Below are 24,545 nucleotides of genomic sequence, written 5' to 3'. Positions count from 1 at the left end.
GGGAGATGGGCTCAGCAGTTAAGAGCATATACTGCATTTACAAAGAACCCAACTTCAGTTCCCAGCAGCAAATTTGCTGGCTCAACACCACCTGAAACTCTAACTCCTATGAATCTGACGCCCTTGTCTAGACTTGGTGGACACCAGTGTTTGCATATGCACATACTCCCCCTATATACACACAATTAAAATACAATAAATAATTTAGTTAAGAGTTGAGGTAGCATTGGAGAATGGATGACAGTAATTGTCAGAGTAACTGATATCTAAGGAGAGCTTATCCCAGGCCTCTCAATATCCCCATAGCAACTGCCCCCCCCCACACACACACACTAAAAGTACACGGTATTATTCTGAATTCTCCAGAGGACAGACTGGTAGTGAAGAAAAGTTAGCTAGCTCACAGTTACATTTAGTTAACTCACTGTCTCTTGGAGCTACATGGTACAGAACTGATGTGAGTCTCAACTTGTGCTCTTTACAAAGGTGGTCTGTCTATCCCCGTCTTCTCCACACCAATGTAGGATAAACTCTGGTGTGTGATAGGTTCCTTTCCAGGGGCTGGGGAGAGCTTTAACAGTAAGGCACAGGCATGTGTTTGATCTACTTGTGGTGCCTGAAGTGTTGTGCCATGAAGAGGGGGGATACTTTAAGATCATGAGTGCCATTCCCACCCAAGGATGCCTTTCCCTTAGAAGAGAAAGCCAACTTATAAACAAGCAGCTATTATCCATGAAGAGAGTCTTGCCGTTGGCTTTTATCAAGTGCCTTGCCCTTTTCCCTCTTAAGAAGCCTGTGGCAATTTAGAAAGTGTGCTCGGTTAAGTTGTTTTTGTTTTTTCCTCCTCCTGAATTCTTTCCAAGCTCTTCATGCTCGCGATAAAGCCCTGATCAATTCACAGGCAGAGTGCAAATGCTGTCATAAGAAAACTTAAAAAAAAGAAAGAAAGAAAAACGCTAAAACTCCATATTTCAGTTGAGCACGTTTTGCTCATTTGTTTTGGCCAAAGTGATACCAATAGGAATATCAGTTCTGGAGCTTCTGCGCTTAGATGACTGTAGCTGTACTTTCTTGCTCCATTTTTTTTTCCATTTAGGCCTCTAGTAAAGAAAATTTCCTACTAAGAAAAAGTGAAAAGAATGAAAAGTAGACTTTATAACCCTCTTTAATGCAAATGAACTGCTTTCCCCAGACCTTTCTTACCTTAGAAAATGTCTATCTTGGGGAGCAGGGGGATCATGTGGGTTCTTTTTTTCCCCCCCGGAGCTGGGAACCGAACCCAGGGCCTTGCGCTCGCTAGGCAAGCGCTCTACCACTGAGCCAAATCCCCAACCCCTCATGTGGGTTCTTCACAGTGTGCACTTTGTCTGAGCACCTACGGTGGTAAGAACAAAGTCTCTTTGATATTTGTATGACTTGAGTACCTAAATATTTGGATCAGTAGATACCATATGCTGTGCCCAAATCCTAAACCATCTGGTTCTTTTCCTTACACATTGCCTGGCAAGACTAGATGGATTTTCATGGTCATCACTCCTACCCGCCATGTTCTTGAAGACGACTTGATGAGTTCTTGATGCCAACAACCACGTACCAGCTTGCATTCCAGCTTATGACTGAACTCCTTCCAAACATTCTTTTTCTTTCTTTTTCGATGTCCACAGATTGAGTTCATCGTACCTCAGCTTCTGCAAATCCTGGTATGATCACTAGTGGGCATATCTAGAGCATCAATCTGGATCAAAGGGGGAAAAAAATTACACAGACATGAACTGGAGAAAATAAGTGTCCAAATGAAAACTTGTTCTTTGTGTTTCTCTGTCCTGGTGGTATGCTACCTGGCCCTGAAAGACCCAAGGTCCCACCAATCATCACAGTGATAGTGGAGCCCACTCCAGAAACAGCTGTCCAAAGCTAATTTACCTCCTAATGCTGAGGCACTGTTAATTTATAAATTACACTGGTAATTTGAGCTATTATTAATTTCAGATGGTGTAGGGCAAGCCTAATTAAAATATGACACCAATTGCCACACATATGTACCAAGGACTACCATTTAAAATTAATGGGAATATTAAGTGTGACACTGGTCTCTGAGATTCTTTGCACAGCAATTACAGCGTTCTAGCGCGAAAAGATCTGACAAATGTTGGCCTGGAATTGGTAGTAAATAAACAACAGCCATGCAAGAGGAATCATAATTTCTTTACTGGAATCCCACCTCACTTCCTCTCCTCTTCCTCAACCAAGGTTCTAAAGAGTATATTAACCTGAAATACTGACCCAGAAGTTTCTTACAGTTGGCTCTTGAGTCTTTGGGGGATTCAAGATGATGGTCTTCAGGCCTGGGCTGGGAGCCCTGTTTTCTACTTAGTCAGGGTAACCTTGCATCTTGTAGATTTAATGTTTTTCATGATTTTTTTTATGAGAAGTTGGTGCTCCTTTTCTCCATCAAAGGGAATAGAAGAAAAATGCTGATAGCCATGCAGTACTGATTCCATAAGGTCTAAATATATGCAAATGAGCGCTCTGGGCCAGTATGGTGTTGCTGGATGTCGGCACAAAATTATCATGACGAAAAAATTTCAGGAGAGTGGACAGTGATGGCCCGTCCTTACCGCACAGTGGGGTGTGTTTATTTCACTATTATGGTTGCTGCTGTTGCTATTCTTACTGTTGTCATGACAAGAATGCAGACAGCCCTGTCATGTACAGCGACAGCTTACATGCCATGTACATAATGCTTTGTATTATGCTAATTTTCTTAGTTATTGGTTTTACGTTCTGGGTTAACAGAAACATGTGACATTGTAGAGAGATATTTTTATGGCCTGCATCCAAGAGTCCCTCTTCCATTTCTGGGGCTGTCCACCTGAATGCAGATTCAGGCCAGCTCCCTCTCTGCCTCCCTAAGGCATTTAGGATTAACAGCATCACCCCATGGGCAGTGCATGAGAGTTTTGAAATGTTTTCACGCGTCCTCTGTTCTTTTTCTCTGTCGCTTTTAGGAACTCTTTGAGATGGCAGGCCCATTGTTCTGTGTTACACTCAGCAAAGTGTTTCTCCAATCCTAGCAATAACCGCCCCCTTCAGTTTGTTATCCCAGGACTGAGCCTAATGCCCCTTCTGCTCACCTTTTATAGCATCCTACTTTATGATACTGTCATTCTCATTTTCCTCGCTAAACACTGAAGGGAGGATAATCACAGGAAGTGAATGCATTTGCCTTCCTTACTTTCTGTTGTCAGGGAAACTAAGGCACAGGGTAGCTTCAAGACAGAACTTGGACATTTAGATTCCCTAAGGGTCTTGGGCTCAGCCAGCTGTGGTGCCACACACCTATAATCCTCTCATTGGGGAGGTGCACACAAGATCAGGTATGTAAAATCTAAGCAAAGTAGTGAGTCGGAGGCCAGCCTGGGGTATGAGACCCTGCTGGGACTTACTCTTTGCATAACGGAATGCTCACGATTATACGTCATGTATGGGGTGTGGTAAGGATATGGCCTTATTATTAATGATTTTTTTCTTTTAGAGAAAAGAAATAAAATTTCTGAATGTTTAAGCGATAGGCCAAGATTTGTAGTCATGACTTCTTACTCTTTTCCCTCTGCCTGACTTGTGGTTGGACATTACATGTGTGGTCCTAATGTTGGTTTCTTATTTGGGTTTTATGCCTAAGAGTTCCGGGTGATCAATTGGTCTGGAAAATTGGTATTTACCTATCTGTTTTTCTATTGTGAAGACAAAGATATTTTAACTGTATTTGTCTCACTGCTGATGTTTTTCATGTAAAATATTGTGTGTGTGAGTGTGTGTGTGTGTGTGTGTGTGTGTGTGTGTGTGTGACAATTATGCAATATCCTCAACTGATTCATGCCCAGGCTGGCAATATGCAGCTTAGCATCCGAGGTTTACTTTAAATGGTGCCTAGAGATCAGAAAGAGTTAAGGTGTCTGCTCCAGTCCCAGAGCAGGACCACGTGGTACGATCCCAGGAGTGTAAATGTCAGAATTATTAATCACTTATGGAGATCCAGCTAATTCTTTCCATACATGAGTTCAGTAGGATCACAAACACTGCAGCTGGGACACTGGGGAGCCAAGGGAAAGAGGGTGGGAAGCAGGAAAGAAGTAAGGAAGAGTTGAAAGACACCGTAGAGCTCCTAAAATGTTGCGCCGACAAAGTAGCATTTTTCCGGGTGTTAACTATTCATACTTTGTTTTCTAGTGAGAGTCCTGAGCCTTTGCCTCGCACTCACTGCATCTCGCTCTTTCTCTTGCAGCTGTCGGCTTTGTGAGTGAGGATGAGTACCTGGAGATCCAGGGCATCACTCGGGAGCAGTCAGGCGAGTATGAGTGCAGCGCCTCCAACGACGTGGCAGCACCAGTCGTACGAAGAGTGAAGGTCACCGTGAACTGTGAGTGGCCCTGCCAGACCCCACTCCTTGAGTGTGCGAGGGTGGCCTGCTACTATAACTGCAGCAATGAACCAGCCCTCAGACAGCCAGGAAAGACCCGGCGTCACTTCCGGCTTGCTGCTTTCAACAGCTAAGAGTCCGAGAGTCCAAAGTCACCTGTTTTGTTTCTTCACAACCCCGCGGGTTTCATTCTCCTTTTTCAAAGTAGCTGAGGGTAACTTTATATAACACCAAGTTTTCCTACATGGCTAGCAAATCGATAAACGGCATTGAACACATGCTTTATATAAATATATTTTAAAATCCAAAGTTTTCCTGTAATTTACTCACATGGTGGAGTGGCAACCTTCGCACACAGCTCCTTCAGTAGGGCAGAGACCTGAGCTAGAACAAGACGTCACCTGTGTGTGTAGGCCTTTTGTATCTCAGCCTTTCGTAATGAAAATGTTGCAGTACATAGACTACAGGTAAAATACGTAATTTAAATATAAGTAGATACAAATGCAAATTTGTAGGAAATCTCAAATTTTTTATTTTTAAGTAATAGAAGCAAAATTCAAAACCTCTGAAGGCCAGTGCTGAGAAAACTTCATTTTCCTTTAATCAACCGTCTAAATTCTCCCTGACATTGATCTACATGAATTTTCTACCAATTTCTGACCGCTTTTTTTCTGGGTTCCTTGCCATGTGCCTTGACTTGGTTCCCTATGACTTATGGGAGGTTCTTGCTTATGACAGACTATAACCTAAGACCTAGACCAGCGGCAGGGAAGCCTCTACCCCTCAACATGGGCAGGATGAGGTTAATACTCAGTGTACAGTGTCTTGATTTGTGCTCCAGGTTTGAACCTAATTATGAAACACTATAAGTAGTGAAAGTAAGACAATGCTACTGTATGTCCCTATTATGTAAAGTTTATTTTTCAGATACCTTAAAATTACAATTGTTGACTTAAAGTGTAAAAAAAATGCAAAGGAAAAATTATGGAATTATGGAAATTAGTAAAAGGGAGAAGTCAGCCCATAACATATGAAAAAAACAGCAAGCTGCAGGGTTCACATTCAGAGTCTGTCTTTACAATGCTAAAGCAAAGGAAAGGTCATCTGCTCTAAGACGTACATCATCTGCAAGATAAAAGCAAGTGATTTTCTTAGGAGAACCTTGCTAGTCCTAATACTGTGACCCCAGGGAAAATTCTCCCCAGGATCTGTGCAAATTGACACTTTCCAATACAGTCCACACATCAGGAACAATGCTCCTGCATCAAACAGAACAGTAATTTTAGTGTGTCCTGTTTTTTTTTTTTTTTTTTTTTTTAATACCCACCAGTGCAAACTGCTGGGATGCCACAGGTAGCCGAGTGAAGACTTCAAATGAAGGCAGACCAAGCAAGGAGGTCTAGTTTAGCACAGGATCCATTTCAGAATGCCCGTGGGAAGGACTGGTTTGTATATCCTTCAGGCAACTCTCCATGAATATTATTAGTTATAACCGAGTCGTAGGTGGGAATTGAACAGTTTGAAGTCCTGCACTCTGGCAAGAACCTGGTGTACAGAAATTCTATGAGGATGATTAAAGGGGCTGACAGCCACCCCGTGGAGTTTAAGGCTGATGGGTGGGTGTTGTCCAGTGAAAGTTAAAAGACTTTAAACAGGCACTGTATCTCAAGAGCTGAAGGCTCAACCTCAGTACTGAGAGGAGAAGCAGTGTGTATGCTGAAAGACAATGACTTTCTTAAAAATGGCATCCAGACCATTCCTATTCTCTGCAACGACCCGCACAGCAGTCCGATGATGCAGACCACTAAAAGGGTTACAGGGAGCAAGGAACAAAACCTATGAATGAACCAGGCTTTTTTATTTTCAAGTGTACTCTTAAGTTGCATGGACCATTTTCTTTCTGTAGATCCACCATACATCTCAGAAGCTAAGGGTACAGGTGTCCCCGTGGGGCAGAAGGGGACTCTGCAGTGTGAAGCCTCGGCAGTCCCTTCAGCAGAATTTCAGTGGTTCAAGGATGACAAAAGGTACTGTTTTCTCCTGCATCAGCCTCTTTTGAGATTTCTAATTACAGATAGTTGAAATTTAATTCCTGGGAAATCCTCTCCTGACATCTTATGGGGGGGGGGCTGGCATGAAAGCAAGCCTTTCTAAATTAAGAAAAGCTCAGCTAGGCTTCCAATGTCATCTTCTGTATTGTCACTTGTCAAACAGCAAGACTGAAAGATAATATAATGTAGCCAAGCAAAAATAAGAAAACAAAGCCACCAACAACATTGTGAGCCTTGAAAATAATATATTCTGCAGAAAGTTATTTTTAGCAATTTCCCAAGCCTAAGAAATTCTCTTTGACTCTAGGAGGGGCTCTCAAATTGTCTACCCATCACAGGTCTCCACTCTCCTCCCTGAGGTTCTCAGTGCCGCTACGTACAGGTCCATGACCTTCGTGCACCCTCTCTTGTGTGCATGTTGTCCTTTCTCTGTAGGAGAAAAGAGTCAGGACTGTTCCCTTCCTTGCCATTGTCACAGCCGTCACTGGGATGTTTGTTGTGAGTCCCTGAAGATGATCAGTTTGAGGAGTTATCAAATTTCATGTCAGCGCAGGGGTCAGCAGCTCAGTATAGCCAGGCAGCATGACAATTACCACTATCAAAGAGCTGTTTGGAGGTGGATGAACAACAAGTGAATGTGTAAGCTCTGTCTGTGTTCAGAATATTTTCATAAGAGCAGAGGTAGTGGCACTGGAGGGACAGGAAAGTCCTGTGAGATATGTGGATGGATGAGCAGAGGGAAGGAGATTGGGGATTGAAAACCACAAAGAAATTTTGAGAAAGAGGGATGGGAGACATCCCCATAGAGAAAGCATCTCCTTACCTCAGGGTTGGTGCTACACTGTCTTTTGTGTCCTGGTGCAGTCTCTAAGGCCTCACAATGTCTTCTAGCTTGTCAGCCAATAAACCACATCTTTATCTAGACCCAAGTCACTCCATCATAAGATCCACATCCAGAGAGGGACACTGCAGGGAATTCTAGGACACATTCTGGGAGCCTCTAGTAAGGTGTGCTAGAACTAAGGCAGAAAAAGGTGGACAAATTCACTGAAGTAAGAAATGAAGCTGGTTATTTTCCTTCATTCAAGAGACCAGAAATCCTTTTTTCTCATCACCTTTCTTATTGTAATAAAGAGAAACTGAGGCTTAGAATCCCAAGATCCTATATTCATCTCTGTTTATGAACACTATCAAAGTCTCATTGCTAAGCCACAGCACACTGCTGTTCAAATTCTTGATAGAAAAAAAAAGAAATAAAACGAGCTCTCAAAATGTGAGAGGAAAATACAACCAAAAAAAAAAAAATTACACTGAGGCAAAGGAATTTTGGGGGAGGGTTCCTTTTGCAAAGCTCTACTCCAAGCAGAGGCCACCAACTCTGTCATCATTTACCCTGAAGAAAAGGGAGAGAGTGCCCAAAGCTGGATAGGAGACCTTGGTTCAGGCAACTTTGTGGCCTCCTTAACATCCTTTTTACATCCCTCCTTTTCCTTCTTCCCATTGATTTTTCCATGTCCACTTATTCATTTGCTCATTTATTCATTCCCAGCATTCTCCCATTGAGTAGGTTTCTCTGTCCTCCCAGCAACAAGCATGCCAAGAACATTTCTACCATTTGGTGCCACGGCTTTTCTTCTTTGTGCCACTGAGACTACAAGGCAACTGTGGCCTCAGATCTCAGAAGGAACATGACATCTGTCCAAGTAAATGACAACTGAAGCCCATTTCATTTTCAATGGCACACATAGAATTCTGCCACAAATAGAAGCGGCTTTGGCCAGAACAGACAGTTTTCTGGACGTCTTTGGAGGAATCTTTTGACTGCTAAGTTTGCTTCCTCACCCTGTGTCTGCTGTCAGTCAAAGGGAGAGAAGATGGTGTTTTATATGGACGAACCATGACCACCGAACAGGGATAGTAGCCACTGAATGGCCTACAGCTTCTTTAAGAAACCTAACACTAGTAGTAGTCAGAGGTGGGGGGGGGGGAATCCTTCAGGGCCTAAGAGGGTATTGTGTGTCATCCCAGAGGTGTGAGGTGCTGCGAAGTGCTGCTCATCACCTTACACTGTGGTCAGCTAAAGACATTTCTGAGCTGTCAAGCAAGAACCTGCTTTGGGGAAACCTCTTCCCACTATGGACCTGAAATCCAATTCACAGTTTGGTTCTGATGTTAAGATGTCTTACTTTACCTAGCACTAGTGCATGGGTTTCCTACCCATAAAAGCCTCTCACATTGGCTGTGAGCCTTGGACAGCACCTTACAAGATTAACTTGTATGGAACAAGCTAGAGCTAAAAACAGTGGCCTCTGGTCCCATAGTAGGGTGGGTGCTTCCTGCCATTTTACAGAGCCAACAGGCCTTTCAGTGAGGATAATGGACTCATATTAGTTCATTGCCCTTAGCTTTTGAGGAAGGAAGTCATCTAGGGGAATCTCTCTGGACTACAAAGCAAAATAGGTCCTACAAGCTCACTTGCCCAGAAACTAATGTAGCCAGAGAAGACAGTTCCAGAAGGAGCCCCTGAGATACTCTGAGCATATTGTTCTTCCCAAGTCCTGGGTAAACAAATAGTTGTGTTAAGAAGAATGTGTAATTATCATGATGATATCATGGGGGATATGTGAAGATACCATTAATCCTAGACTTTTAGTCCATCCTATTAGAAAAATTGACCATGTTTTCTTTTTCTTCCCCCGTCACCTGCCTTCTCTTTTCTGTTTCTTCTTTGCCTAGACTGGTTGAAGGGAAGAAGGGAGTCAAAGTGGAAAACAGACCTTTCCTTTCAAGACTCACCTTTTTCAACGTCTCTGAACACGACTATGGGAACTACACATGTGTGGCATCCAACAAGTTGGGCCACACCAATGCCAGCATCATGCTATTTGGTGAGACTCTGCCCTGAGATGGGCAACAGGAGTGTGTGGGAAGGGCTGATGGAGGGAAAGAAGTGAGCTGGGTGACATGTGTGAAAGAATAAGATGGGAGACAAAGGGAGAGCACGTGTGCACGTAAGAATGTAGGCCTCAGAAGTGGGCAGAGAAAAATGCAATGTTCATTTATCTGAAATGACAAAAGTCCTGAAATGGGAGGAAAGGGTGACTTTAAGATGCCAAAAATGACTTTTCTTCCTCCTCAGTGGTATCTGCAAAACTGACTTGGGGATTATAATTGGACAAAATAGTTAAGATCTCAGAGAGGAGCGTTTACAGCTTCCGTCCTTAGCTCGCTGGGCTAAATAACATGTTCCCTTTTCTGAAACTTTCCCAGCCACTGGCACATAAGGAAAAACTGAATAACATTCATAAGAGTTGAATCACAGCCCTTGGAATCCTTAATAATATTCATTTCAGAGACGGGTAGATAAAGAAGACAGAAAATGGGACTTTCCAGGTTCTTTATTTATGTCGATGGCTGGTAAAGGCATTTGCCCATCCTCACCATCATCTTGAGAGATGTCATCTCATTGTTCATGCACCAATTCCTTAGCTCTTTACTGAGGGACTAAGTTTATGAAGCAATTTTTCTGCCCTCATTTTGGGCCTAGCCACTCTATTGCTGGCAGAAGCAGTAAGCAAGCTTCTTGGAAAGCACTGGATGCCTACGCCTTGTATAAGCAATGTCTATGCAGGAGGGACTGACTGCCCATGGCTTTAAAGCCTTAATGGGTGCAGATACTTCTGATGGGCCATGTGATTTATTTCTGCTTGCCTTATGAGCACATTTCTCCATAGTCCACCAAGTTCAATGACTGTCCAATTTTATAATCAGTTGGTCCCTGTCCCTGGGTTTGAAATATACCTGGGTGTGGTAGAAAGGGAAAAGAGAACTGTGAACATCAATTCTTGCTCTTCTGGGAGATTCCAGGCAGCCTCTGAGCCTCATGGGTTCTGCTCTTCTTTCTGCCCCTGCCACATGCCCTTAGTGCTAACAACATATGCTCTGTTGGCACTATCTCTGCTTCCAAATCACCTCCTCCCAACCTCCTACACTGTATGTGAAACACAGCCTGGTGCCCAGAGTTAGTGGAGAGACGTGGGACAGGAGAGGCCATGTTTGGTCCTGGAACACGTAGCTCAGAAGAGGCAAGCTGCGAGTAAAGTGACTGAGACACTTAGAGTCTCAATAAGGATAGCTATAAGCATTCTCCCATGTATGGGGATAGCCATGTGACTCTCTTGTGAATGAAGAACATCATAAGTGCCCCTTTGTGCATGGGAATAGCCATAAGAATTCTCACATATACAAGGATTTGTGACCCTCTTGAGCGTGGGAATAGTCATAAGTACCTCTCTAATCTGTCAGGCCTTTAGGGTTTTAGAGACAATATCTGTCTGTATGCACAAAGGATACATTAGGAAAGTGCAGGTCCCTCCTCCTTGTCTTGAAAATCTAAGGCATATCTGCAATCCCTGAGCACCTCCCCAAATCTTGTTTTGTTGCCACAGCCATTCTTCTCCTTGGAGATGGTCCTCCCCTCCTCCAATCTCTTCCCTGTTCCAAGATGGAGACAATGTTTTTTGCTACTAACCTCCCAGGTCTCTTTTCTCAAGAGGTGTCAGGATGAGAATATGGGGAAGAAGCAGATGTTTTAAGAGTAAAATAATAGGTGCATTTGTGACAAGAAAATCAGTGGCACATGGGCCATAAATCCACTCTTTTCAGCAGACGTCTGTGTGGCAATTACCACTGTGTTTTCTCTCCCTTCCCTCCACCAATGAGAGAGCACATACCCTTAGCCTCATGTAGGTTAATGTTGTCATTGTTGGCCTCCTAGATTCTTGGATTTGAAAAATGTCCATTATGAAGTAATAGTATCTTTGCTAATAACTGGAGGCACCCTGTATTTACCAAAGATGAATAGGATACACATAGGGACGCTGCTTAATGGAGGATGCCACCAGACCTGTAGCATGTTAAATATATAAGAGGAGAAGGCAAACATGTGACCTCTTTCAAATTTAGCCAATTAAATTAGAAATCAATTTAATTTGTTGGCTTCATTTGAAAGACTATTCTTGAAGAGCCCATCCCAGAAATGTTGCATGGGTATCATTGTTCCATGGAACTGGTGAAATTCCTCATGTTTAAGATGAGCCTTTCAATCCGTCATCTCCAGCCAGGTCTTGTCCAGATATTATTATGGCTCCCAAGTTCATAATTAAGGCTCGCTATCAGATAGTAGCACCTCCTTTTATGAATATAGAGCATCCTCTATTAAGTTCTCTCTCCAGCACCATTGCACAAAGCCAGCAAAACTGTTGTCACACTAAAAGTGAGGAATTATGGTATAAGAAACTCCTATGATGTTTGTATTTTAGTAACTGTAAGTCCTATAGGAGCAGGGCAGACCTTGCCATTACCAATCAACAAGGCTCTGAGCACGTGATCTCTGGAACTATAGAGCTGGTACTGCAGTTTTGAGAGAGCTGCTTCCATACTCCTGAAGCCCAGTGTTTCCAGGGTCACTAATGCTATTCAGAAAATAATACCGTGACACCAGAAATTTCTGAATTTAGTCTCTATCTGCAAGGCAATGGGATAATGATTTCTGAGGAAATATTTCACCTGGAAAGGTGATTTGGTCCTTTGCTTCTAGTCAGTTCCCAAGTTCAGCAGAAAGAAAGAGTGAATCCACCTGCTCTGGAAAATATGTGGAGTGGCCTTTTGCCTTGCTTCCCACCATCCCATCCATGTAAAGGGACGCAAAGCATTTCAAAGTTTGTCTTGCTTCACCTTGTCCTATGACCTTTGGTTTGTGTCTTCCTTTACTTATCCTTTCCTCTAGAAATGCTTGTGAAAGGCAGTATACAAACTATATATGAAAAATATATAGCGACTGTATATAATATATGTGTTTGTTTTCATTTTTTTTCTCCTGTATGTCCCCCACCTGATTTAGAACTAAATGAGCCTACAAGCTCAACTTTATTGCAAGGTTAGTATCCCTCTTGCCTTCTGTTTTCACTCCCTTCACCTCAACCCCACACCCCTCTCCTTCTCCCCCTTGCTGGGTTTGAATTCCTGATATTTCTAGCAGTAAAGTTGCCTAGAATGTGGTAGGGGGAGGCTATCAAAGAGGCTCTTGGGAGCTGGTAAAATGCCACCATGGAAACCTTTTTCTTTGCTCATCCCTCACACACTGTCTAGGAGGCTGAGCTTAGTAAGGCAAAGAAAGAAAGAATCATTAAAATGCCAGAGGCCAGTGTTCAGACAAAAGTTTGAGAAACTAAATTTTAACCAATGAGAAGACAATACAACCACTGACTACAGTGTCAGTCCAGGACAAAGTCAACTGAGCTTGAACATGAAGAGTTCTGGTGATGTCCCTCAACAACAGACTCAGACAATTCCTCATGGAGATTCAAATGGTCCATGAAACACATCACCATCACCTGGTCCACAGTTTTTCCTAGAAAGGTCTAAAATCACAAGAAATGATCCAAGGTGGGCCACCCAAAAATTGTAGCTAACAGCTGACCCTTAGGAGGCCCCAGTTCTTAAATAAGTCATGTAATTTTAATTGGACTTTACTCCATCTTCCATAAAGAATAACCTAAGCTTCAGAGACATTTCGGTGTTCTGCTGTAGACATATATGTAAGATGCTCTGAAGTACATTAGCACATTCTGAGTTTCCAGATACAGGCCAAAAGACAGTGACTTCCTCCATATGGGACATAGTCCATGTATTCTTTTTTTTTCTCTTTCTTTTAACCAATTCCTTGACCTCCCCTTCCACTCTCCTTGCTTGCCCCTCTGTGGATACTGTGATTCTTCCATTTCCTCCCAGTCTTCTCAGTCAGTGTGAGAGGCATGTTACAAAGCTGCCACCCCAAGTCGCTGACAGTCGTTTTGTTTGTTTTGCTCTTTTTGTCATGTTGGATATTGAACTATACATGTTGGGTGCTGAGCTCTAGTCCTGGCCTTTGATGACAGTTTGGGCTCCACTGATAGCCCAGTGAGAAGGTACCTACAAAATTCAATGAAAGGGCTTTCCCTACTCCCAAGAGAGTCTTCTGATCTCCCTTATCCCAACGTTTCCCCTGCATCTACCCTGTTCATCCATCTACATCCTAACTGTGTGGACACTCACAGAGGGCAGCTTCAGATCTAAGAGGTGAAAAGAAAGACAAAAAGAAGTGAACTGTGGGGATCTATGTGACAGGTGAAAAAAAATGTTTTTATCATAAGAACAGGCAGAGCTGCATTATCCACCCTTGTGATGCATAGCAGTGTGCTGATGAGTCAGAACAGAAAAATGAAGCAAGGACCAGGGAGGAAGAGAGGGGAGTCCATGGATGGATTCATTCTCAACTTGTGACGCAATTGGTGCCTTTGAAGCCCCAAATGAGGAACATTGCAGATCTAAAATAAAGAACATTAGAGATGTGCTAGCGTCAATGGTAGCAAGCACAGATGCTACCATGGTGCTTTCAGAAGTGATTAAGCTAATTCTGGCCACCAGGACTGCATTGTCAGAGGAAATAGGAGCACATCACATTCTGGGAGTGGCTCCTTACAAGCACTTCCTCATTGAAATGCCAATCGAGTGGGAGAGAAGCATCTCCCCACAATGAGGCCATGTGAAAGGAGACTAAAAGAGGTAAAAACAGCAACAGTTGTACCAATCACCTGTCCTTGCTGCTGAGTGTAGACCAAGGCTGGGCTACTGTAGTGCCATCTTTTGTTGTTGATCAACATAGAAGGAAGTTCCCTTCCATGATGATTTCCCCTTACCCCTTTGTCTCAGGAAACTCTTTGTTGGATGTAAGGAGGGGAAGAACTTTTAGACTATACATGTCTGGAATATGACTTTCCCCATAAGCACTGTATTATGCTGTACTGTAGAAGAAGCAGACCTTGCACTTGAACGTGTTTACTCATTTATCTGAGTTCATTTTCCCCTTGCTATGGCTAGTCTCCAAAAAACTAAGAGAGATCGCTCTTATCTCCAGGAATACCTCCATGGGATGCTAATCTTACGTGAGAAACATATACAGAAAGACTTATATGAATATATGGGCTTCCACTGTCAGGAGACGTTTGGCCTTTAGGGATGTTTGAGACTCCCTTGCTACCTAATATCTGAATGGACGAGAAGGGTTTTGATAAGAGAATTTTGCTCACCCTCAGCATTTTTGCCACCCTTGACGTATTCCTCTGCCTCCCTTTTGCAAACACAACAGATTTCATGTCACCTTCCAGCATTAATATTTGGTGGTGCAGGCCTCTCAACGTGATAAATAAGGACTCTGGGCTCTGCCACTATCCCTCACAGAGAGAGCGCATGGAGAACAGAGCCCACACTGCAAACTCAGCGGCTCCACAGCTGCTCCCTTCTCATCCATGGGCCCTCTATCTTCAATCTGCTCAGATCTGATGATAGCAGTGGGCTCAGAAATGTTGGCTTGTTAATAGCCACAAGCTTGTTACCTCCCAGTGTTAAAGAATGGACAACAAAAGCAAATATCTCCTCGTGGATATCAGAAGGAGATTATCGGTTCTTCCTGCAGAGAATTTAAGATCGTTAGCAAGGCCAGCCTACCAAGTGATCAAGCAGTCAGCATTCCTATGGCAAGGATATGGGGGAAAGTCCATTCTCTGTTTTTTAGAAGAGGGGGTTGAACAGCCATATTCACTCAGCAGTCCTTTCCCCACTGTGAGACTTAGAGACCAGTCCTGAACCCGCCTGAGTGCTTAGATCCAGCTGTGAGTATTTACTTGGCTGACAGAACGATAAATTCTGGACTGAGCAGAAATTTGCAGTATTACCTGACTTAGGGGATTCTCATTCTTTTCCTTGCTGTAATAGTTTCTCTTCTCCATCCTTCCTTTTCTTCTCTTGTTCTCTATTCCCTCTTTCCTATCATTTTCTTCTTGATTAGTCTTTACCACCCCACCATGGTTTTTCTGCATGTGTGTTAATATATCAAAAGCAAAGGGAACAGCTACATTTTAATCAAGACCTTAATGAAGGAAAATATTTAGATTGTCAGGAATTTTTTATTGTTAATTTTTAAAGTTTTATTTTATGCATGTGAGGTTCGGTTTTGTTCTGGGTTTGGGTTTTCTTGTTTTTGTTTTGTTTTGCTTTGCTTTTTGCTTCTTGCATGTCTGTGTACCACATGCGTGCCCTGTGATAGAAAGTGTTTGTATCTTCTGGAACTGGAGTTATAGGTGTTTGGGGAAATGAACCTAGGTCCTCTGCAAAAGCTGCCAGGGCTTTCAACCACTCAGCCATCTCTCCAACTCCTTGCTTCTCTCTCTCTCTCTCTCTCTCTCTCTCTCTCTCTCCCTCCCTTTCTCCCTCCCTCCCTCCCTCCCTCCATTTTGCTGGCTGTCCTGGAACTCAACATGTAGACCAGGCTGACCTCAAACTCACAGGGATCCTCATGCCTCTGCTTCCTGAGTGCTGGGATTAAAGGTCTGTGTGACTGTGCCCAGCTTTGCTTCTTTTCCTGATACCTAAGATGTCACACAAAGGTTAGAGCTTACGGCTACCTTCAGCTTCAGAGGTCCTGACGAGGTTCACACTTCTAGACTAACTAGACACAACAATCGAATGCCAGCCTGACAGGGAGGATGGTGTCAAAAACCCTGTATGTCTTCTTGATAGTGGAACAAAAGTAGTCCTCAGTTCACAAAGGGAACACCAGGCCTGTATTTTCCCATGGTGTGCTAAGCAAAGGTTGGCTGAAACACTCTGACATAGAAAATACCCAAAAGAATTGAGTTTTACATAAGGTCAGAATAAGTATCAATTTGCCCTATATCTTTGCAGATGCTAAAGAATTGAGTTTCTTTCAAAAGGTTTCACCAGGCATGCAGAGTTGGGGGAGCTGGGTAGGAACAATTATGTGTAAGTTGCTTCTGGGCTTTCTGTGTGGTTACTAAAACAGGAACGTATGCCTTCCATTTATGCCTCCTTAGCATAGTCCCAGGTTTATATAGAAGCTACTTCTGCCCACCTGTAGCTCCATTTGAGCCAGTACCCACAACACTGTAGATTATACGCTATAAGTCACCCACAAGTTTTCCCTGCTTGTCTGGGAGCAAAGTCTGTATGGTTTCTTAGTCCCCCAATACCTACCTTCCCAGGCTTTCCTTTCTTATGGTCACCTCCCCTCTTGGTACAGAGATGCACATATGCCAGCCCCTCCTCAGCTTCTGGACTGTTCCAAGGGCCCAGAAAGCACTCCACTGGACAGTCTATGCTAAGCGTACAAAACATGTGGTTATCGCATCCGGCTTTCTGCTCCCACCCTTGCTTTACCTTAGACATTTCTTCAAAGGCAAAATACCAGGTCACCTCTCACATCTATATGTATTCAGTAGGGCTTCTTAAGATTGCAACTATACGGGGCTGGGGATTTAGCTCAGTGGTAGAGTGCTTACCTAGGAAGCGCAAGGCCCTGGGTTCGGTCCCCAGCTCCGAAAAAAAAAAAAAAAAAAGATTGCAACTATACACTTAAATTAGGAGGGGTGCATTTAAAGAATAGAGACAGAAGCACAGTAAGTATTCATGGAAACAAGAGATGGGATGAACTGTATCAAAGACTGTTGTCTCAATAGATAGATGTGAATATTTCTGTCCCCAAAAGAGACTCGTAAGGTGCCCAAAGCTTTGATGCTGTCTCATATGCTCCCTGTATCCAAATGAGCAATGACATGTATTAAGAGAGAAGTAGGTGTATGATAATCATAAATCAAGCCATCAAAGACCACAGAAAAAGTGTGAGAGCCCTGGATATCCTTCTGAGAGCTTGCAGTCAGGAAAATGGGGCTCTTTATAATCTACTCAATGGAGGAAACTTACAGGGGCTTCCAGAGAATTCCATGGTGGCAACATAGGTACAGATGACACTGTCTCAGGAGTCCAGAGAGAAAGACCCATAAGGCCAGCTTGAGGTCAGATATTGAAGGCCACGACTCCTCTGCCACCTACATTGATTCATCCATATTTCTAAAAGGCATAGCTAAATGTAAGTCAGGCTTCTACATGTTATAATTAGCATGGGATGGACACTCAAAATGGTAAAGTATGTATTCTATGGAATCAGCCAACTCTGTCCTTAAGACCACAGAATTTAGTGAAACAATGGAAGCCGTTCTATGAAGCAGTTTAACTTAATGGCTCGGATTCCCAAGGATAGGTGTCTCCTGCTAGGATCAAGCATGTAGATAGGCTCTGCTTCTGTCTGTGGTCCACACTAATGGGCATGCATACACTCCCTTGCCTCCAGTTCACTTCTACATTAAAAATAATTAAGTGGGGGGCCACTGTGGGTGATGGACAGTGATCAGCATAACTAGAGGCAGATATGAGGGGCCTGGGTTAGGCCAGGAACTCTGGCTTGTTCCCAAGACCATTTAGGTCACGTTAAGCGCTACAAGCTATTTTCTGCCTTAACAGTGGCTTATTTTTAATTTTTTTTTTTTAGAAGTGAAAACTACAGCCCTGACCCCTTGGAAAGGTTTGTATGTTTACTTCTTAGGCAGCTGATGCCTTAGTGGGAACGGGGTAGGTAGTTTTCTGCACCTCCTCCTAGATGCCTTCTTCTTCTTCTTTAAGCTCACCTTCAAGCATTCAAGCAGGATCTCTCCCTGATCTGCTATTAAGCCACATTAACCCCATCCCCAGTGATGTCACATCCTGAGTTGCTTCCACTTGCACAACTTTAACTGGCCGTATGGTGGCGCTAACGAGCACCTGCTATAGTCAGAGGAGCTGCATTCTGGGATCCTAGCAGGGCTCGTCTTGTCTTCCTCATGAAGCTCTTTCTAATGCAACAATCTTCTCAGGCCATCGCCTTGCATGCTGCCTTTGCTCATTCCTTTCTCTTCTTGTCTAACTCAGAGCTATTAGGAAACTGGTGACGTGGGGTGGGGTGGGGTGAGGGAGACTTGGGAGGAAAGGGGAGGTTCTTGGGTGAGTCACTGGGACAGGAATAAAATATGTCTTATTTGAGGCTTTCATGGCAGCCAGATGTTTCCAATGGATAATTGACACTCCTCACAGATCTCAGAGACCCTAACTGTCCTGGTAATTAGTCTCTTTAGGCCTCTGCTGCTCTCTAATGAGAGAGTGGCAATAAAGGCATCCGATGTGCAATGGAGGCGTGGCTGGATGAAGCTGGTGACCGTGTCACCAGACAGATGGGATAAGCTGTCACTGTCTTAGCGTCTACTGGAAGAAGGCCTTGCTCAAAGCAGACTGTGCCTTATGTCTGCCAGGACCAAAGATCCTCACCCCATGGCATTCTTTCCCTCTGGTATTTGCTCTGGGTAGGGCCGGTCAGCCTTTAGCAGTGCCCAAATGGCTTAACCATGGACTTTACCCTTCCCTGCAGATACATGATCTGAGCTGGTGGGAAGCAACATTTGGAAACAGAAGTCAAGAGGCCCGGGGAAGGCTCTTTAAACTCTCAAAAGTAAAGTTTCTAGAAATTTCAAAGGAAAATGACAATCCTCAGCTCATCTGTGGGTGTCCTTGGGTACTTCAGTAGATCCCCAGCAGTCCTGAACCCTGGTCTGTGAGTGAGGCTTTGTTTTCTGGTGGAGTGGCTCAGTCCTGATGTCTTTGGTGACTTCGTCAGACAGCGTTAGAAAGGGTGGGGGGAGTGAAGATTTCTGTAAGAGAAACTGAAAGCAGGAGACATAAGGGAAAAGTCTGTCTTTGTTTCCTATGAGGTTTGAGTTTTTTAATCAAATATAATTTCAAAAAAAAAAGAAAAAGAAAAAAACAGAAACACAAAGTAAACACGGACACCTCAGCATCAGTCAGGCTTCTCTCCCTTTGTGGGTAAGAATGGATTACCTCCCTCAGTCAGTGTGATGCGTATCCTGCAATTAAGAAGCCACAGCAAGCCAGATATGATACCAGGCACCTATAACCTGAGAAGCTGGGATCCTGAGGCACAAGGATTAAGATTTCAAATTCAGCCTGAGCTAGGTAGAGAGATCTTGTCCCAAACAACTGAACAAGAAGCAGAAGAGGAAGAAGAAAGAGGTCTAGCTCTTCATCACAGTTAGGAAATCTGCATGTCAGGCCAATAAGGAGAATTAGAATATTGCAATTCTGAGTATTATTTAATAGCAGAATGGATACGTTACTGACAGAATCGAGGAGCATTGTCTATACCACTGGAATCCTGAGTAGAAGTTGAAACAATGAATTAAATGAAGTGTGTTTCAGACAAAGGACTAGAGAATGTGAGCTTATGAAAGAAAAAGAATATGTCTGTGGAGTGCCAGTTTCTCTGCGTGTGCCACGTGTGTGTGTGAGTGTGCATGTATATGTGTGTGGGGGGGGGGTACATGTGCCCACATGCAGTAGACTGAGAATATTTAAGAAAGCATTGGAGGAAGACAGTCTAAGGTGCGAAATAGTAGGCAGATCACAATTGTGATGGTGAACGTTCTACCAAGGAGCCAGACGTTCTTGTTAAGCCTGTAGGGCCCAGCTGGAGCAGTCCGGAGGTGTGGAAACATTACTCTGGAATTAGTGTAAGGGATAAATGTGAGATGTCCAGGCAAGCCATGGCAGTGGTAGCTGCTGAACTCTGTGACTTGGAAGGTGAGCCATGCAGCTGATTCTTTTCAGCAGGTGTGGGGAGACCTCTTCCCTTGGGCCGTCTATTTCCTGCTAATTCAGCTTTCCCCATAGAGGCTGAAGAGACAGGCAGGAGGGAGAAAGAGTATTTGTATGGGGTGAGGCAGTGGGTAGGCTGGATATGATAACTCAGCCTTGAATAAGAACAGCAGGAAGGCCTTGTGAATTTTACCGAGACAATCCTTCTTTAAAGAAAGGTGATGTATTCACAGGCCCTGTTCTCTTTTCTGTAGTGCACTCACTGGCTTAGGAGCTATCCCTACAGATGTCCTGTTTCCCAACATAGCATTAAACCACAAAGTCTGAGGACTGCACCAATGTAGGTAAACAAGAGCATCAGGGAGCACCCAGCAGAGCCGTTGCACAGAGGTTTCAGGTTGGACACAAGGTGTTCATCCTTATATGTCCATTTTTTTTTGTGGCAGGCTGGCAGGGCCTCTGCTGTATTCTGTTTGGCTTATGACTTCTACCCTTCAGTTACGTAAGGAAGAAGGGAATGAAAGAAAAGAGGAGCACCAGTGTGTTCTCAGAGAACTAGCATTCTTCTGGGCCATGGCAGGTAGCTAGACAGAGAGGGTGAGGTAGGCTGAGGTTCAATGAGGAATGGACTTTAAAGTTGAATCCCTGAGTATTCAGACAGCAAAAGAGATAGAAGAAAATAATAGGAGCCCTGTGCTACAGTTTGTGCCCTGATAGACTCAGCGGGTTAAGTACACAGGACACATTTTCAATTGTGTTGGACAAGGTACATGGAGAAAGATTGAATGGACCACTCATTTTACCAGGGAAGAAATGGAACCTGGCTCTCACAGACTGCATATATGGTCTCATTGACAAATCAGGGACAATGGCCAAAGTGGAAAGAATAGAACAGTCCAGACTCACTCAAAGTATAGCAATGTAACCTCTTTCCAGGGGCCTGTCAAGGAGTGGCCTCTCTTCTGGGAAAAGAAGAGAAGTGGGTGAAGGTGACGTGGAGTGGCTACAGGAAGGGCGCCTTAGTCGAAAAGCTAGCAGTTAGATTCTAGAAGGTGTGAGCAGTAGGTGACTAAGCCTAAGTGACAACCAATTGAAAGGTAAGTCCTCAGGGTTTTCATGATCATGTGTTTTCATTACATGTGTCTGCACAAATGCTTTCCATGTCATGTTGCCTGGATCACCTCCCTGCCGGGCACAGAGCAGAACAAGGTTCCCTGGGGCTTCTCAGCATGATGCCTTAACATTGCCAAGAAGCTGTATGAATCTTGTGACCCAAGCTAACATAAAGTTGGACAGCTGCTGACTTCAAAGGGCCAAGAAATGGAATCACATGGGTAGTAGCTAGATCCAAAATTTCAGGACTGGACAGGACAGCCCCATGTGCAATCAAGAAGCATGGTTGAATGTGGTGTGATTTAACCAGAAGTGACACCAATACTGAGCTCCTGAGTAGGGCGATCGGGTTTTGGCAGTGTTCAGGTGAGGACAGGGAGGGAATATGGACACCAGTTCTAAATAGCCCTGAAAAATTCAGTGTACCAGAGCAGATCAGAGCAGGTCTAATCAGAGGCCTTATCCCTGTTCATTATTTCTCTAATGCATCTGATTTCTGACTTTATGTACCATCCAATAATCACCACTTCCTCTTTCATGGAAGTCCTTAGACCCAAAAGCCAAATTAGCCCAGAAGTTTGTATGAGGAAAGCGTGAGCAGCAGTAACGCCAGACCAAGTGACTGGCGAGGAGCTTTTCCTGTGTTGAGCTGCAGGTAGCTTACCGACATGTGTGTTCTTTCCACAGGCCCAGGTGCTGTCAGCGAGGTCAACAATGGGACGTCAAGGAGGGCAGGCTGCATTTGGCTCCTCCCTCTTCTGGTCTTACACCTGCTCCTCAAATTTTGATGTGAGTGCCCCTTCCCTGCCGGGGAGAGCTGCTGCCACCGCATCTCAATTCAACAGCACTGCAACATGAAGCAACAAGTCAGAATCAAATGAAATTCCGAGAATCACAGCCAATGAGACAGAAATTCGAGGGAGGGGAACAAAGCATACTGTGGTAAAGGGGAAAAAAAAAGTCTAAAAAAAGGAAATTTGAAAATTGCCTTGCAGACATTTCGGTACCACTGAGTTTTCTTTCTTTTCCCAAATGGGAAGAAGGCGCACCTAGCTTGGACCCACCCACAAGCTGCACTGTGTGACCTCTCTGTTGCCAGGGTGGGCAAGGGCTCAGCCACTCTGCCCACTAAAGTGCCCCACCATGGAACATTCTGGAGTCGGCCATCCCAAATTTCATCGGTCCATAGACACAAGCACAGAGTGAGAAACAGGGGCCCAGAAGTGCCACGGAGGGCCCTTTGGTGGGCTGCGCGATGGTGGCGTGTGTCATGAAGTGTGAAATCCGAAGTAGAAAAAAAAACAAGAATAAAAAAAGAAGAGAAGAAAGAAGAAAGAACAAACGAAACAAGACAGCCTGACAGCACCATAACCCCACAAGCAACAGTCACAAAAGACACCGTTAAGCTTTCGGTTTTGTTTTTTTTTTTTTTTTTTTCATTTTACCACATGGACATCATGGATAATAAGGGATTCTGATTCATTGTTAATTTTATTAATTATATTTTCTGATATGAGTCTAGAACTTAGGGCAAAAACAAGAGACAAAACTAAAATTACACAGGCAAGGGTGAAGGGAAGCGTGTTTCTTAAGTATTAAAAGTGAATAGTATACTTCTTACCTAAGTTTACAACTGGTGGACCAGACACCAGGCACTAACCACCTGGCGAGGCTTTGGCAAATCCACCAGACACACATGTGATTTAACAAACACCTCCACCAGCGTCATAGATTCCTCCTCATCTCTTGCAGACAGAACTATGCTATCTATACACTACTTAGACACGGAAGGTTGGTCTGCACTCTATCTTGGTTTGTTGGCTATGCTTCTTTTGATGACATATATTATACAGTATATATATATATATATACATATATTTTTTTTTGTTAGAGTTCTAGCCATTTTCTTTCTCAGCAGGGTCCTTCTCAGACATTACTGCATGCTGTATATGGCGTTAGCTGTGTGTTGATCTTCTAAAAGATGATAGAGTTTACCGGTAATTGTGTAATCAGCTCCTTCCTTTTTTTTTTTCCCTTGGGTTATTTACATGTCAGAGACATTTCTACAAAGCAGAAAGGACAACAGAAACAATAACTAATACCAGGCGCAGCATCTTTCCGGGTGTGGCTCTCTGAGGAGGAGGCTACCAGCTTGGCTTCTCCATCACACCTTGGGGCATTAACGGACAGCAAGCAACTGAAACAACTAAACCAACAGTAATCACTTGCTTTAGCCCATTGTGGGAATCCCTGATGCCTTTTGTGACTACTGGAGAACTTAATCCTCTTGGTTTATTTTATTTAATTTTCCACCCTTGTGTGAGTGCGTATGAAAGAGAAGAAAAATGCAGTTTTTAGGTAACCATTTTTTCCTTCCCCGAAGTCTGGGGACCAGAGAGGCCTCGGGGAGGGGTCCTGGATGTGATGAGGGAAACTGGGATTGGGGGAATAGGGGAGGGATGGGTTGTCTCTGACTTGACATTAAAAAAGTGTTCCATGTCCCTCTTCACCTGGTGTGATACCTTCTTTGGTCATGGGGGAGGGGGAGGTGAATCTGACTGGCTGACTGGATGGAGGTGGGGCTGTTACGGTGCTTCTGAGATGCACAGAAACTTGCCTTGGCGAGCGTTCTGCTAAGAAAATGGTGGAATTTGAACTACCTCCATTCTCTCGGTTGATGCAAGGAGAGCCAAAGTTTTGTGAGGACCCTGCCTTCAGTACCTTCAGAGAGTCTCATTGGAAAGTGCTACTCTCCTATCCTGACAACCTTGGGTTTCCTTGGTGGGCCGATGGTCAGGTTAGTCATGGTCTCTAGTTCCAATGCATGAACTCTTGTGAGGTATGCGTGAAAAGACAAGGCAGAATTAAAAGCAGAGAAACGTTCATCGTGGTGTGTATTAAGTAACCCCACATCGTATGAATTAATGTTCTGAGAACTGACTGCCTTCCATGTTTGCCACCACCAGCCCCGACATCCAAATTTCACTTATAGTCATAAATTAGGAGGAAAGGATGATTTTAACAGACCAGTATTCAAATAATTCTAAGGTTGATTCTAGAAATGAAACACAAAGATTGCTTGTGAGTTGGGAGTGAGGTATCAGGCTGACCTGTTGGGAATAGCTGTCCTTGTGATTTCAGGGCTTAGCTTGACCTGAAGGAGTCAGGATATTTAACAAGAGTGCTGGCATTTCCAGCTCCGACTACCAACACTAACTTGGGATTGCTCACTTCATGTCTCTGCCCTGCTGTGGCTTCATACCCCAATCTCACCCTCCATTGGTAGGTAACTCCAGGGACCAGACAACTCAACAGTGTGTGGAATTGTCTTCCTACGTCTCATAGACTTCCTTGCATTGACCTTTCCC

General features: G+C 43.9%; 1 protein-coding gene across 13 annotated transcripts in view; it reads left to right on the top strand.

Moving 5' to 3' along the window:
- Ntm (neurotrimin) overlaps positions 1-23,686 on the top strand; it is a 992,271-nt gene extending 968,585 nt beyond the window's left edge. For 3 of the 13 annotated variants that reach the window (NM_001431460.1, NM_001431461.1, NM_017354.3), the window contains 4 exon segments: positions 4,286-4,420; positions 6,327-6,447; positions 9,208-9,359; positions 21,865-23,686. In NM_001431460.1, coding sequence (NP_001418389.1) covers positions 4,286-4,420; positions 6,327-6,447; positions 9,208-9,359; positions 21,865-21,965 — 509 coding nt within the window. In that variant the 3' untranslated portion in view covers positions 21,966-23,686. 13 annotated transcript variants of the gene reach the window in all.
- The last annotated feature ends 859 nt before the right edge of the window (positions 23,687-24,545 follow it).

This window comes from Rattus norvegicus, chromosome 8 (assembly GCF_021556685.1).
Source record: "Rattus norvegicus strain SHRSP/BbbUtx chromosome 8, alternate assembly SHRSP_T2T, whole genome shotgun sequence".
Taxonomy (NCBI): Eukaryota; Metazoa; Chordata; class Mammalia; order Rodentia; family Muridae; genus Rattus; species Rattus norvegicus.
The sequence above is the reverse complement of the archived record's forward strand: the minus strand, read 5'-3'. Positions and strand labels throughout refer to the sequence as shown.